Below are 16,930 nucleotides of genomic sequence, written 5' to 3' on the forward strand. Positions count from 1 at the left end.
CACTGAAAATTCTCCTAGCATCTTTCCTCTGAGAGCAAGACATTCTAAGGTGGATTCAGATAAAAGTTAAACAATAAGCCTGTTTGGTATATGTTTCCACTTATTAATGTCACTGATTAGAATACACCAGTCTCATGTCAGCTTTTTATTAAAATATTGTATGATTTTGTTTTTGTGAAGGTGTTTGTCTTGTGCTGATTTTTCTCCCCTTCTACTGGTTTTCAAAGACCCCATTGCAGTAAATGCTTTAATTTGCACTGAACTGAAATTGGTACTATTCATGCCTAACGGGTATATGCCGTTCAAGTTATTCATAAGACTAGCTTCAATTTAGTGTATTCTGGTAACTTTATGTATTGCCTGATAACTGGCATAGCAGCCTTTTTCTTTCACTACTGAAGGGGAAAAAAAAATTGGGGTGACATTGTCCAGTAGTCATGACTGCCAGAATCAGAATAATATTATAGTTCACCCAGTATATTTCTCTAAAGAAATACTGTAACTGTCACAGTACTGGAAAGCAGATGGACAGTTGTCCCATGAATAGAACTATTTAGCTGAAATCAAGAGAGCAGAGTTACTTTGCTAACTGCTATTAACAGCTCTGCTCTTGGTGTAAATTTTTGAAGCCCCATTGAAGTCAATGCAGTTGACCACTTACACCAACTGCTGACTTGCTCTATAATAAACATGAACTGGCATATAGTAGTTGTGACCTAAAAGAGAGAAATTGGTTGGATGGAACTCGTTAGTTTTAGGGCACTTTTACTGACACTTTCTCTTTTTGTTTTATTGCACGTAACTGCTCTCTGTAGGCTGAAAAGTGTTATTGGAATGGGAACTGGAGCAGGTGCCTACATCTTAACTAGGTTTGCTGTAAGTTTCATGGAGCTTTCTTAAAACGTTGACGCTCATCTACATGACACCTGTAGCCTATGCACATATTTCCTACCCTGCCATACCCACTTATTTAAGCAGTCAAGTTTTTAAAGTGGAATAACCTGATCTGCAGGATGGTAAATTCAGAAGATCAAATCTGTTAAGCCCAGGGCTCTACCCAGTTAACTTGTGGATGGTTGTTTCTTAATGGAAATTCTCTATTTAAATTTAAGATGGAGAAGAAGTTAAAGATTATCAAAGTTGTCCAGCCAAATTACTTTGAGTAAAGACACAAGCTTATTGCATAACTTTCACATGATAAAATTAACTTCCCAATGCCCTGCCCCAAAATGATTATCCCTCTAATTTAAACTCTGTATTGTTAATCTGTTTACAACATGTATCTGGCTACTTGCATGTTCACATGATCTCTTAAATTGCAGCTGAACAATCCAGAAATGGTGGAAGGACTAGTTCTCATCAATATAAACCCTTGTGCTGAAGGATGGATGGACTGGGCAGCGACTAAGGTTTAAAAAAAATTTTTTTTAAATAAACAATAAATGTCTATCTTGAGATTGCATGTGAAGGTTTGCGCTTGAACAATGGGCTCTTAAAATGTCACATCAGATTTTAGCTAAGCTTTTTTCAGTGTGTATTCCCTATTAAAATTGTGGCTGCAATATTGAAGGATAATTGCTTTTGGTTCCATTCTTCAGTTTTAACTAGAATACTTCCTGTCGGGTTGGTAAACTTTAGCTCAGTGGTCTCCAACTTTTTTATGCCCAAGATCGCTTTCTGAATTTAAGAGCAACCCAGGATCTCCCCCCAACCCATTGCTAGCATAGGTGGCTAGACTCTCTGGAGCCACAGCTGAAGATAGCAAAGGCGAAGCAAGAAAGGTAGTGATGTACGTGCAGGCTGATGTGGCCAATGAGGGATAGGCAAGTACTGACCCAAACAGAAGGACCGCAGACCATTCAAGCCAAGTGGGCAGTCTCCCTGAACCTGCAAGCCAAGTTTCTACCAGAGGTTGTTTCTTGGTTTTCACCTCAACCAACCCATACTTAGCTGCTTTCTTTATGTAACTTCCGCAGAGGAGCGGCGCCTTCACTCCCTCAATGTCCACAGGACCTTGGCCTTTTACAAAAGTGCAGAGGAAGAGACCAATCAGGAAATCTCCTAGACTGTTTGTCACTATAGCTGAAAGGATTAAGAGACAGGCAATCTCCACACAGGATTTCTAAATGGATTTTAGGATGCGTTACACTTTGCTATTGGTTACTGGGATTGCCTCCACCCCTTGGGTTGAGAGCCCATTCTCCAAGAGTGCAAGCGTTGACTACTGCCGCCCTGTGCAATGTGTTGCTTCCAGACATGTAGGGTAGCACATACCTTCATTACGCCTTTGCACAAGACTCTGACAGATGCCTCGTTTGGCGTGACTGTCCTCTGGTCAACTGTTCCATCCTCTTCCTTGCACCCTCCTCCAACTTAGGTACTGCTTGTTAATCACCCTCTGTGGAATACAATAGGGTCCATCACTCAAAGATGATGAGGTTACTTACCTATAACTGGAGGTTCTTCAAGATGTGCGGTTCCACTTCCCACCTTTCTTCCCCTCTGCTGTGAATCTGTTCATTTGCTGTGGAGAAGGAACTGGAGGCCCAGTCAGTCCGCTCTGCTCTTTATTATCTCAGTTGAAACCAGGAGGTAAAGCAAGGGCGAATGCATGAACCAATGGACACTATACTTTCAAATTCTCCGGCTCCAGATGCATGGTATTCATGTGTAAACCCTTAATGGAATACAGATGGGGACCACACCTCTCAAAGAACCCTTCACTTACAGATAAGTAACCCTTTCTTTGCCCATAGCTTTGTCTGCCAACCAGCAAGCCATAATGTGAGCTAGGGCATTGAAAATTGGGGGCGGGGGGAAGTACATGTTTCAAAAATGTTAAGGGAATCGGACAAATGCATTAAATAACTAAAATAGCAAGGAGGATCATGACAAAGGATTGTCAAGAATGTGTCACTACTGTTTTAGAAGTGACACCTCTGTGCAGGAAAATGCACAACAAAATCTTCATGCATCTTCTGACCACATTTTAATCTGAAGACTAAGGAATACTAACGACCATAAGCTTCAAGGCCTAACATTTAAATGAGTGAGGAGTAATAGGTTTAATGTTACCATTTTTAGGCTTGCATATGGTACACAAATGTATGTCTGTACAAGATAATACAAACATGTCCAAAAACATGCATCTTGTCCAGTAACATGTTTATATTAGTGTGTGGGCACACTTGCGCCCCCCAGAAAACAGGTGGCTGGCTCTAAATCTCTGCATATAGAACTTCCTACATTTATCCATTGGAAGCTACAAAAACTCTGGTATTTCTAGGCTAAACAACTTGTCTGCCAAGTCCCAAATTGAGCAAATCAATGCACACTTTGTAATGCCATGACACAATGTGCTCTGGTTCCAGAGATGGGGGTGTAGGACAATCTTTCTCGGATTGAAAGCTATATACCTCCTTGGTTTAATAACAGAAGAGGGTGGTTTTTCTTGTACTTTACTGGATTAACAAACATTACTTGATCTGGGAGGGACTGGAAAGCTACTTATAAAGATGGGCTAACTGGCCTGCAAAATAGGTGATCACCTCACCCAATAGCCTTGGCTCATTTTAAATTCTTCAGTGTCCCAATCCCCATGCTTCTCTCAACACTCATTTGGAATCACTGAGCCTAGCAGGTGGTACCATTGGATTTTACCCCTTTCTCCTTTCAAAATTTATTTGCATTTGTTCTGGGAACTACTACTGCATGTGTCTTGTGTACCAATTTAGGAACGTTATCCAGATGCAGGTTTTGTCCTAAGGGTAGAATTTTGTTCACAAACTGCCCATATCATGTCAGCTAGTCCAAAGTTCTAAGAAATGATTGCATGAGTAGGGGACATTCTTTCCCCATCTACTGTGCGTTCATTATGTTGACGCTTATGAGCTTACACTAGGTAAACTGCAAGGATAGTCCAAGAGTTCTATCCTGTGGGCACTTCTCAAGTGTGATTTGTGCTACTTGCGCTTGTAGTGCCTTCTGACATAACTAGTGTAAATATCTGACCAATCATGGGAGAGCAGAGATATTTCTAGCTGACACATCCTCCTTTTTGATTATGCTGTTCAATGTCTCTTGTTTAACTCTTTAACTCTTTTTTTTTCTCATTGTTTAGATCTCAGGATGGGCTCATGCCCTTCCAGATATGGTCATTTCACATCTTTTTGGGAAGGTAAGCTACTTTGAGGCTCCCACTTGTTTAGCTCTCATATTGTGGGGAATGCTAATGTCCCCTTGATCGATCAGTCCTCTCATAGAGAGTGCCAATCACAACACATCGTTCGTGTTCTAGCCATTCCTTTAACTACCCACTGGCCAGGCTGTCAGTGGCACCAGACACCCGATTGGCATAGCACACTGCAGCCAAGAACCTGTGAGCTCAAATGATCTGCCAGCCTCAGCCTCCCAGGTAGCTGGGAATACAGGTGCATGCACGCTCTGTAATGCTAATGTATCATCCCTCAAACATTGGAAAACATGTACCTTTGTACCATTTTAAAATACCAAAACTAAAACACAAGCTGTAACTTCTGTATCAACCACAAACTGTTCACAACATTTTAAATTCAAATGTTTCCAGGTGCAACTTGCCCTATCACTGAAGTTTGATATGCAGTATATGAAAGGCTGCATATAGCCATAGTGGAGAGATTTAATTGCTTGTTAAATTGGTTGTTTAAATAAAGTTCTAAGCAGAACTCCTCAGTGATTTCAGTGGCAATTTCTGCTCTAAACGTTGATAGTACAATACGGCTTATTGTTTTAGCTCCTGATAAGAGCTCTCCTGCTGTATTTTGGCACCATAATAAGTCATAAATCTGGAAAACAAGTTACTGGTATAAACTAAGCTTTTTTTTGTGTGTCTACCTTAATGTCAAATACTCTATTTTCTAAGGCTTGTGTAGAGGTAGACTCTAAAGTAGTACTAACTTTCAAAGACAGCCATTTTAACGACCTTGAAGCTCTGCTACTTGCTCTTGTCTTGCAAAATTGAGCTCAGTTTTGTAGATGTTCACTAATTTTTGTCCCACTTTGAACATCTGTTTTGGTCTGAACTTACTTACTAAATATTTTTTTTAACTTGACTTGTTTTTAAAAATCTGGCTCTTTAATCCTGCAGTCTCTCAGCAGTTTCAACTGTATTTCCTTGATACTATACATCTCTTCAATGACTTTTCTTTGCATCCTTTGGTTTGTTAGAAAGGATGTGGATTTCAGGTTGATCATCAACACTGCATGAGCAAACTGCAAACCATGCAATGTTATGAGATTAAGTGCCTTAAATTAATAAAACTGTACAACGTATTTAAGTCTGGAACTGACTTTCAGACAACTTGCATTACTTCAACCCTGAAAAAAAAATATTGGTACTAATGGTTTGAGAACACTTAATACCTGAAAAGTTTCTTAAAGGGGCTTGCTTGTTTTAATAAGTCTTTATTTGTAATTAAGCAACGCTACAATGCCATTTATCATAGTAGTATCTTAATATTAAATTACACTTTTTAATCTAGGAAGAGATTCATAACAACCATGATCTGATCCATACTTATCGCCAACATATTATCAACGATATGAATCAAACCAATCTTCATCTCTTTGTCAACTCGTACAACAGGTAATATACTTTGTTCTCCAATTAGTCTTTACAGTGAAACATGTTAAGCAATCACTCAAGGGACCAGCAAATATCATTTATGCAGCAGAGATGCTCTCTAACGAAAGGTCAAGCAAAATTGTATTGGAATTCTGTCAAAGGGTCATCTTGAGACACTGCCTATAGTGTGTCCTTTTTTTTTTTTTTTTTTTTTTTTTTTGTTTAACTTCAGGGGCTGACTAAACTAAAACCCAAAGAAAACTCAGCTGTGTGTGTTTGTGTGTATAGATATAGATCACTTTTTCTCTCTCTCTCTCTCTCATTTGTCATGTGTGTGTGTGTGTATATATGTGTGTATATATACACACACACACACACACACACACACACACTTTAAGTAACTTGTATATTTTAATGTTTGGAAATGTGTAGAAATTCACATGAATACCTGAATCCCAATGTATCAATAAGCTTTTTGTCTCTCAATCTTCAGTCGAAGAGATCTTGAGATTGAGCGTCCTATTCCTGGAGCAAATGTTGTTACTCTACAGTAAGTATTACTGGTTCATATGAATTGGAAAAATATAAAATCTGTGCTAGATTTGAGTAACTATTAATGGCATGGACACTGTTATGGGGACAGTCATTAGAACAGTGATACTCAGACCTCAGTGGTTCAGGAGCCAAATTAGCAATCAGCATTACCCAAAAGAACCACATGAGTGTCAACTCATTGTTTCATTTACTATAATACTAGTATATTAATATTTAAACAGTATGATGGGAAATATATTTGTATAAAATGACTGACCAAGTATTGTCCCAATTACAACTGGTTAATAACCTAATAAAAGCATGCTGATTGATTAATGTTGGTTAATAAGTGTTTTAATATAATATGCCACAAGGAGACCCATTAAAGAGCACCTCTTGAGTATCACTGTGTTAAAGGCCTTAAAGCAGTGGTATGATTGGTGGGTGTTTTGCATATACACGTTCCAGGTTTGTAATTGAAATAAAAGCTTCCAGTAGACTTTTTTAAAGCTCAGTATTGCAGATGCATGCTGCTGCTTATGGGTACAAAGGGGTCTCAAAATTTGGATTTGGGGTTTAAAAACTTGCTGCACATCCTGGACTTCCTTAGGAAGAGTTTGTGCCTCCTAAAGTTGTAGTCTCACAAGTTGGGTGTAAAGTGACCCTCAAACTTTAATAGCGAAGAGATCAGAGTATAGTGTTTTGTTTAAAAACTTAATTAGCCTGAAGGGAGGAGCAATTGCAAGCATTTAAATCTGTGTGTTGTCACTCTAATCCATTCCCCCCCTCCACCCCCCAAGAGTCTATAGTTAAATTTGTCACAGGGGAAGCATGCTGGTGATGGGTAGCTCTTCAAATGGGGATTAAATGTGGAGAAGATGGTGATGCCTGGTGGTGCTTGTACTCTTACCCATGATGGATTTGCAAACCTGAGTTTAAGGTGTTTAAACTGCTTTACTTAGGAAGTGGATGTAATTGTTCCCTTATGTGGGGTAAGGCTCCAAATTATGTCCATCACCTTGCAATTTGAACATAAAAGTATGAATAATATATGACAAATAGAAGCATGAGTGCTTTTACAAAGCTTTTATTTACTGGGGGTGGGGAAGGAATAAGAAGACAAGTTTGCACGTTAGCTAGTTGAAAAAACAAGTTTCATGAAATGTAACATGTAAATAAAATTCTGTAACCAAACTCATTCCACTCTCTCCCCCCCCCCCCCTTCTTTGCAGATGCCCTTCACTATTGGTGGTTGGTGACAGTTCTCCTGCTGTTGATGCTGTGGTATGTATAGTCAGACTTTCATAATAAAGAGCATTCTTTTCCTTTGTCTTAATCAGTATGCAAACTGGGAAGTCATGCTGGCATTGCAGAAATCATACCCCATATAGGAAAGTCTCCTGCTATTGACCCAGGCCAGTTAACGCTTCCCTTTCACACCTTTCAAGACAGAGCTGTCACTGTTCTTAGATGTCTATGCCTCTGTCTGGATACCGTTATGTAATGGCTACTGTTCTAGGACAGTTGCCACAGCAGTACTTTAGGCATATAAGGAGCTGGTTGAGAAAAATGTAAACTACAAATGTTTTTCCTTTAGAGGAGAATCCGTAGCCAGTACTGTAGGGTGTTCTCTGCTGCTAAATGGAGTTTTGCCCTCGGTTTCTCTGGAAGCAGTGTGTTGCTTTGGCTGATATAGCTAGACTCAATGGCTCAATGACTTAAAACATTGTGCCTTAATGGGTATGTCCATTCTTTGGCCATATGGCTGCTTACCATCTGGGATTCTACCACATGATCCCCAGTCACATGACAGGGTTTGTTGCCACTAAAGTGTGTGAAGCACAAAACTCTCCTACTTCCTTGCTAATGGACTTGCTTGTACATGTGGGAATAGACTATTAGAGCAAAATTTGAATAATATTTTAGAAAAGCTTCAGGGGGGAAAAAATCTAAAATATGCAATTTTTAGGATATACCAACCCTTTCGGAGAACCAGGTATTAATACAATTAAGTTAAGGAAAAAGTAGTTGGATGAGAGAACCGTGAAGAACTGATTAGTTCAGAATAATGGTCTTGAAGATGAGAATAAGATGCTAACAGTGCTATTTTTCCATATAGGTAGAGTGCAACTCTAAACTGGACCCAACAAAGACCACACTCCTAAAGGTAATAGGAATAAGAACTGTAAATTACATATTTGTGTTACAATGATGCAACCTCATTGGTCTTAAACAAGTGAGAGAGCACAAGTTAGCCCAGTGTGGTGCGTGACTGTACATACTGAGCATTTGTTTAAGATTAGTTTTAAGTAAACTGGGGAAGGTGTTTTCTTGAGCACAGAGCAGTCAGCACTAGTGAATGAAATCATTACTGGAATGGAGGATAGAAAATAGGTCAGTAGTTGCAGAAACAATATTTGAGGAGAAAACTCTGCTTGCGTGCTTCAGACTTAGCAGGGAGAGGAAATAGCTGTGGGCTCACTCTAATTTAATTTAAAAAACAAACAAACAGAAGATGAGACCATTTTCGTTATACACAACATATGTACACAGTACTTTAAACTTGCGGACAAAAGTGGCTTTAACCTGTAGATTCCCTATTCATGAACATACAGAACCTCAGGGGTTGAAACCCTGAGCTAAACATTCAGAGGCGGATGATACTGGCTGTATATTTAGAAACTATCCTATTTTTAAAAACTGGAACTTAACAGGATTAGGAGGTCCTTTAATGAAGTAAAACTGTATTGTCAGTGTAAAATGCTGCTGTAGAGTGAACTAGTCAGGCTTCTGCTACTAGGATATTTTTGCCTCCAAAGGAATAGTCACAAATGTCTCTTTCCTTCTGGATTTTAGTAGCCGGACATTTTGTAGAATCTATTAATCGCAAGTGAACTTTATCTTAATTGTCTTGTGTCAAGACCTAGGCTATATTGGAAGTAAAATGAAAACCATTTTAATATTCTACATGTATAAAGAGACAGACTTAAATCAATTTTACTGAGTTTGGTAGACACGGGCTACAGCCCAGATCAGCAGCATAGCCATGGTGGCAGTGGAGGCATTACTGCGCTATACCAAGTACAAACCCACCTGCAACCAGCATTTATACTTGTGCTAGCGTCATGTGAATTCCCTGTTTATGCGTACCCATACTCTCACTACCTCTTCCTGCAGTAACAAAACAAGCTGTAATTACTCTGTAGAATAAATACATAATCTTCTGATTTACATGCACTGTCCTACCTGGCTGCCTTTTCTGTTACTCTGGGCTACTTTCCAGATAGCTCAGAATCAGAAATGTATTTTAATATTTCCCTTTATTTGATAGTCATGGAGTGGGTGCATCTGTAGTTTGCAGTACTTAACCATTGTTAAATAAGTTATAGGAAAAAAGTGTCTGCTCAGGATCTGGAGTTCTTGCCATATTCCCTACTAGGATATAATTAAAGAAGGCAGTTAGTCAGTGCTAATGTCTAAGCCAGGGGTCGGCAGCCTTTCAGAAGTGGTGTGCCGAGTCTTCATTTATTCACTCTAATTTAAGGTTTCGTGTGCCAGTAATACATTTTAACGTTTTTAGAAAGGCTCTTTCTAGAAGTCTGTAATACATACAACAATAGTATAGTTATATAAAGTAAATACGCTTTTAAAAATGTTTAAGAAGCTTCATTTAAAATTAAATTAAAATGCAGAGCCCCCCCAGACTGGTGGCCAGGAACCTGGGCAGTGAGTGCCACTGAAAATCCGCTTGCGTGCCGCCTTCGGCACGCGTGCCAGAAGTTGCCTGCCCCGGTCTAAGCAATAGACTCTTGATGTTTTTTGTTGTCTAACATTAATAGAGAATTTTAGCCATCCAAATCCTCTTCTGCCCCCTTCACTGCAATCATAAATTTTCATCTCTGCCATTGTTCAGCTGGAGACCTCCTTACATGACCACTCTTTCTGAGGTTGAGGTTCTGAATTATGTTACAGTTCTATTTCTAGGCCATTAGCAGGGTTTTGGAGCTGTGCTCCAGCTCCAGGTAAAAACCTGCTGCTCCACGCTCCAGCTCTGGGCTCCGCTCCAAAGCCCTGAATTTAGCAGGATTTGTTTTGGCTAATCCCAGATAGGACTGCAGGCTTTCTGTAATTCACAATTTGACTGTTTCTGTTCATAGTTTTCACTGGAATAGCCCTGTTCTTGTTGGTTGAGGGGTGGACAAGCAGGAAAACTGAAGTGGTACAAAAAATGTGAAGGCAATCAGACTGCCTTCACAGATCTGGCTTCCTTTAACAAATCTACCTTCTGTTAGAGTCCTCCACCATCTCGGCCATTGCTGCTGGATTTTAATACCCTCACCTGTAAGGATCTTAGGTACTTTCTTTCTTCACCAATGTGCCATCTCCCTGTTCATCGCCAAGGCATACCACTGAAATCCAGTAAAAAGAGCTGGATATCCAGATTTCTAGGGTAATACATTAAGAAACTGGTGTTCACTTTATAAAAAGCCTTACATGTTGCCTTCTACTCAAGCTTTCCTATCTGTGATGAGAATAAATGTCTGTTTCTAAAGTGCTTTGAAGTGCCAGATAAACCTTGAATATATTTCTTTGGTACAATCTCTGAATTCAGAAAGGAACTCCTGGTCTGGCATTATGCTGACCTATTTTTTGTTTACTTTCTTGTAGATGGCAGACTGTGGTGGTCTCCCTCAAGTTTCCCAGGTATGATTTGACTGACTGAAAACTTGCTAATACTACTTATACTAGTCTGTTTTGCAAAATGTGACAAATGGGCTCCATTTTGAAGGGTATTCAAGGGTATTCATTGTTCCCAAGTGTTAAAAGTGATTGGTGGCCATTCATGAGTAATGATGGCATTCAGTCACCTGATCTCACTTCTCTAAAGACCAAGCAAGCACAAAATTAAGGTTAGGATGGGATAGATATTTCCACTAATTAAGCCTTAACTGTGTAAAGGTTTGCATTGGGAATGTAGAATGCATTAGGAATGCCTACTAAACTAACATGGATTACTTCTTCTGGATGATCATTAAGTCAAACATTTAGTTATTTGTGCTATTTATAGTTCATGGTGGGAGGCAGGAAATAACTAGTCTGTTCTTGCATGCACTAATCTGGTTTAGGAGAATGAAGTGTTTTTGAAACATGTTTAGACATAAATTCCAAGGCTCCCAATACAACAGGCTATGTACACTACAATTTTAACTATATTATTTAGTGGTGATTTACTAAAGAAACAGACCTCTACATTAGCTTGTAGGGTATACATTTTGTTATAGTCTGAGCCAAATGGAGGCATTCTGAAATGTAGGCCTGAATTTTTGTTACTCTGAAGAAACTGGAATTTGTAAACCGCTACAATTGAAAAGAGGAGGACTGCACTAGCATTGTAGAGTGTGATTAGTGACAGGGAGGGGTGCAAGAAAGACACTCTATCCTTGGTTGTTTTTTTAAGTTGTTTAGAATGGCAAAACTTTAAGTAAGAAGCTTGAATACCAATGTAGAGCTTATTCTGCCCCTCAAATTGATGTATGTAAATTTAGACCAAAAAGAGCCATTATTCTCTAGATTTGGGGTGTAAAAAAAAAAAAGTTGCCTGCACTGCAAGCTACAATCTTGCATAAGTTCAATTACAAATATTGTCACCTCAGTTTGTTACTTGAGTCACTGCTTTGCCTGGCAGCAGAGGAAAACATTCTTGTGTCAGTGCAGCAGTTCAAGAGTAGTAGCAGGCTATTAAATGATGCTTGTATAGTCTCACTCATTTTATGGCGGAAAAACTTGTCAATGCAGAACACACTTAAAATTTCAGCTAGTTGGAATTGGTCTAGAAACTGCTGTAAATAAACTGTCCTATGTGCTTTGTGAGACAAACTGGTCCTTTGAACCTTCTGCTTCAGTAACTGCATTAGCAAAACTTGGGTCTGGTTCAGGCTGAGATCAGTTGGAGAATTGACTGAACTAATATGCTGCATGCTAATATTAATGTACAATAGGTATATAACCGGGGACGGGGGGGAAGCAGGGCAGAGGAGGAGAGAACAAAATCGGAACTGGGGAATTTTCTCAGTTGTGTACTCATTCTTTACATGTGTAACTCTATTGAGTAGAACCCAGGGAGACAATAAGACAGTATATACTACGGTCTCTCACTTGACTATTACTGTATTCAATATGTTTCCATTTCCTTTTACAGCCTGCAAAACTTGCAGAAGCTTTCAAATATTTTGTTCAGGGAATGGGATATAGTAAGTATTTATTAAAAGAAAATTACTAGCTATAGTTAAGTTGTAGTTAAGTGGACTAATAGAGTAACCTGTTGTTGTCTGTGAAAATCTAGATTACACCACAAAATTTCTGCTGTCTGAGGGAAGGAAGGGCTTGTGGACCATAGCAAAGTAGCATGAGAACTCTTAGTCCAATCAGTGATATTGTTGCCCACAGATATTCTATGTAGTGATATCTGAGGTACTGCAGTTCTCCTGTCTTGTCCCTGCTATCTCAGTGTGACTTGACTGTGACTATTGTACGTACTTCAGTGGTAATAAATTGCCATGGTGCCAACTCAGAGGTTGTTTGGATGCATGGCTTGTAAAGATGCCCTTTAAAGTGCTCCTTTCCAACTAGAAGACACAGAACGAAATAGTCTCGTACTGCTATATCAAATCATCAGAGATGAACTGAACTAAGTCGAATCTCTTTACTGCCTTTTATTCCCCTTTCTCTGTTTTTGCCTCCTGGATTGAAGAAATTAATCTCTTGCACAATTTGAACCAGTATTTTCAGAGCCTGACTCAAACTGATCATGCAACTATGGGTCATCTTGGCACACTAGCAGCTGTGCACAAACTTGTAAACATCTGACTTGGCTGTATAAAGGCCAGGTAGATAGGACACTGGCTGTCTGTGCACCCAATTAGAAATGTGTGCGAATTGTAAAAATACATGCACAACTTGGTTGCAAAGCAGACATTTTGGTATTTGGTTTCTGTGCCTATCCCCTGTATTCACATAATGAATGGATATTTAAATTGAATTTTAAAAATTGAGGGGAAAACTTAACCCTCCTTTAAATGTTTGAGTTGGCATCTTCTGTATACAGCATTGGCTCTGCTATGGCATGCAGAATACCTGTAGTATGAATCTAAAATTACTTAGCTTTAGACATTACACATTCTCTTACATTGTAATAACCAGCAGACACAGTTGACTTGGAGTGTGTAAATTGGAACTGAAAAATCAAGGTCAGTTGTTGGAGTAAAATTACTAGTCTGCTTTTAAACACTGAGGCATGTTTTTAAAAAAAAAAAAAAAGACTGCCCCTCAGTTTGCACATCTAAGAAGTTAGTCCTGTTTGTTCAGTTAATACCCAATTTCCCACATGTACTGTAGTACCAAAGCACTGTTTAACTTCATGCATCATGAACAGTGGGACTATTTACATGTGTAAAATAAGCATGTGCAAAAGTGTTCAGGATCAGGGCCTTAGTCTGTCAGCTTGGGAATTCAAGACAAGGGCTTGTTTTCAAGCACACTGAATTGTTCTAAACAAATCCACTAATACAGGACTCTTCTTTCAGTGCCTTCAGCTAGTATGACCAGGCTTATGAGGTCCCGTACAGCATCTGGTTCCAGTGTCACATCTTTGGAGGGACAAAGGAGCAGATCTCACACTGGGGAAGGAACAAGAAGCAGGTCCCATACCGGTGAGGGTGACAGGAACAGATCCCATACTGGTGATGGGTCCAGGAACCGCGCTCACACAGACACGCGCGTTGAGCTCACTCCTAACTCTGCAAGCAATGCTGAACAACCTAGCCCCAAATCCATGGAAGTTTCCTGTTAAATACCTTTTTAAAAAAAAAACCAAAAACCTGGATGTAGTTTGAAACTGTAAACCTTTTTAATGGTTGCCCACTGTGTATCACAACACATAGCTGGTATTAATCTCAAGCTTTCCTGTAAGATGAACTCTGTTCACCAGAGTTTAAAAGGGACCAAAGAAAGCAAACATCTCAATTGCTCTATTTTTATTACTTAATACGGATGGTTGCTGCTATTGTGCCCTCCAACTGATGCCACAATTTAAGGGCTGCTTGCCAAAAGTTAATATGGCTGTGAACATTTCAAAATCAAACCAGACTTACCGAACATCCTGTTCAAACAAAGATTTGAAACTAGGATATGCCCACTTCTTATCTCTTATTTCTTTGGCTAAATAAAGTGACCCAGTTTGTGGCACATATTTAAAAAAAATTTGGGGGTAGGGGAGGGAAAGCAGTGCTTTATGGGTGACTTTAAAAACAACAAAACATGGTACAGCCTCATGTTGAAGCTGGAGTTCAACTCAAACTGTATATAGTTTAATTTTTTCCTATTTGAAATTAAACTTGTGCATTTATAGGCCTTCTAATTAGTATTTGAGCCTGTTTTACCTAAGTACAGTAATGTGTTATTAAAATAGGCAACTTTTTTGTATTTGATGGGTTTTTTGAGATTTAGTCCCCCCAACCCCCCCCATTCCTAAGACCTGCTTAACAAAGTGAAGACCAGGTTTAACTTTTTATAAGCAGGTTAATATTTTCTCTTTGGCGGGATCTTAAACCAAAGAGCTCACAACACAGCAAAGCTTGGTGACGTAGTTGACACTTAAGTAGCTGTACATGACAATGATGACTGCTCAGTGGAAGCAGTTTTACTTTCACATTCAGTGGCTTTTAATCTTTGGAGTTTGAGGTGTTTTGTGCATCCAGCCCAATTGTAAATCTCAGAATTCTGTAAACAAAGCCAGATGCAGCTGTTAATTGTTGAGGAAAGATGAAAAACTGAGGGATGGCTTGTAATTAAATACTGTACACTCAACTGTCACTAATTACTAGCTCCTAAAACCTCTGATTTTGAATTTGCTGGTGCTGAGAAGTGTATTCCACAGCGGTGGGAGGGGCAATTTTGTAATTGATAAACATAATATTTAGTGACTGTAAATTTAGCAATGCATGATTCTGCATCTCAGTGTAACCTACTGATATCTCCCAGGTTATCTTCTTTTGGAAGTAAGTAAGTGGGCATGGCACCCACAGTTTTCATAGTGTTCTTCAGCTTTTCTTCCATACATACTGGGACAGTCTTTCACTTGCTTTGATATATATTTGCTACATCACAATTCTTATGTAGCTATGAAAAATCAGATTCTGAGTAATTAAATAGCAAGTGTTAATACCTAAATTTTTTGGGTAGTTCTCTGTTCAGAAGAACACAACTTAATGTTAGGTTACTCCACATTGACTAACTTACTCTTGTGCAGAGTTTCCATGGTGGTTGGTAGGAACAACAGATATTAAAGAGAATGAACTATTGTGTAAAGTCTATCAAAAGTTTTCTTAACGAACTATTTGTATTTATTTCAAAACAAATAAATTTGTAACTTTGCAATGTCTTGTGTCTTAATCCTGTATCCTGAGCAGAGAAATCTTTCAAGATGATTGCACTTTATCCTTTCCACATGCCTTAACTCTCAGGCTAAGCTTACCCTGCCTGCTATCTAGCCTGGGGTGGGCAGACTTTGTGGCCCAAGGGCCACATCCGTGTATGGAAATTGTATGGCGGACCATGAATGCTCATGAAATTGCAGGTTGGGGTGTGGGAGGGGATGAGGGTTCCAGCTGGGGGTGCAGGCTGTGTGGTGGGTCCAGAAATGAGGAGTTCAGTGTGTGGGAAGGGGCTCTGGGTGGGGCACAGGGTTCGGGGGAGGGGGTGAGGGCTCTGGGGATGAGAGGTTTGGGGTGTAGGAGGGGGTGCCACGCTGGGACCCAGGGGTTCAGAGGGCAAGAGGTGGATCAGGTCTGGGTTGGGGCATGGGAGGGGTTCAGGGGTGCAGGCTCCAGGCAGCACTTACCTCAAGCAGCTCCCAGAAGCAGCAGCATGTCCCCCCTTCTGGCTCCTACACGGAGGCATGGCTAGGCAGCTCTGCATGCTGGCCTGGCCTCAGGCGCTGCCCCTGCAAATTCCATTGGCTGTGGTTCCCAGCCAATGGGAGCTGTGGTGGTGGCATTGGGGCGGGGGCAGCATGCAGAACCCCTTGGCTGCCTTTGTCCTATGCCTGCAAAGGGAGCATGGGGGAAGAGATTATGGTCTTGAGTGCTAAACTACAGCTCCTTTTCTCAGTCCTATTAATAGACCTGTCCAGAACATGTCTCAAATACAGCTTCCTGTTAACTAAAACTTAAGTCTGTTCTTAAACCAATCTCTGCCCAACTCCATTTTAAAACTAATTGGAATTGTATGTTTTTCCAGGGCATAGGATGTTACAGACATTGAGTGTCTGTTTACTGCAAAACCCTAGTTTTATTCTGCAATGTAGTGGCATCATAAGTCACATGAAGCCTGAACTGGAATCATTCTCCCTGGGACAGCCATGACCTTCACACTCCATTGAGGAGCAGTCCCTACAAGCTCTAGTTAGCAGTAGAGTTCAAAAATGGTATGGTGAGTGTTTGACATAGGGAAATATTGATCAAGTTCAATGTGTACAGGTTCTGTAGAGAACTGAAGTAGGTTAACAGAAGAAGGGTGGGTGTGTGTTGGATAAAGAGAGCTTAGTAAGTACATGTTGGATAAATAAACTGTCCTTACATGGGGAGTGATTTAAGGATCAGGATTTTCAATAGATGGATTTACAGCTTTGCTCTGACTTTATTGGTCCCATTTTTTTTCTCCCTCTGGTCTAAGTATAAACCATTTAAAAATCATTAATGTTTCTGAGCCTAGTAACAGCATTCCAGGCAGCAGTGA

At 39.8% G+C, this 16,930-nt stretch overlaps 1 protein-coding gene across 1 annotated transcript in view; it reads left to right on the plus strand.

The window, feature by feature from the left end:
- The window catches only part of NDRG1 (N-myc downstream regulated 1), a 55,835-nt gene extending 40,264 nt beyond the window's left edge, over positions 1–15,571 (plus strand). The window contains exons 7-16 of the mRNA XM_054020384.1: positions 816–876; positions 1,323–1,409; positions 4,121–4,177; positions 5,520–5,623; positions 6,096–6,152; positions 7,369–7,420; positions 8,256–8,303; positions 10,805–10,840; positions 12,336–12,387; positions 13,720–15,571. Coding sequence (XP_053876359.1) covers positions 816–876; positions 1,323–1,409; positions 4,121–4,177; positions 5,520–5,623; positions 6,096–6,152; positions 7,369–7,420; positions 8,256–8,303; positions 10,805–10,840; positions 12,336–12,387; positions 13,720–13,985 — 820 coding nt within the window. The 3' untranslated portion in view covers positions 13,986–15,571. The remainder of the gene's footprint in view (positions 1–815; positions 877–1,322; positions 1,410–4,120; positions 4,178–5,519; positions 5,624–6,095; positions 6,153–7,368; positions 7,421–8,255; positions 8,304–10,804; positions 10,841–12,335; positions 12,388–13,719) is intronic.
- Positions 15,572–16,930: the final 1,359 nt, after the last annotated feature.

The sequence above is a fragment of the Malaclemys terrapin genome, chromosome 2, assembly GCF_027887155.1.
Source record: "Malaclemys terrapin pileata isolate rMalTer1 chromosome 2, rMalTer1.hap1, whole genome shotgun sequence".
Classification (NCBI taxonomy): domain Eukaryota; kingdom Metazoa; phylum Chordata; order Testudines; family Emydidae; genus Malaclemys; species Malaclemys terrapin.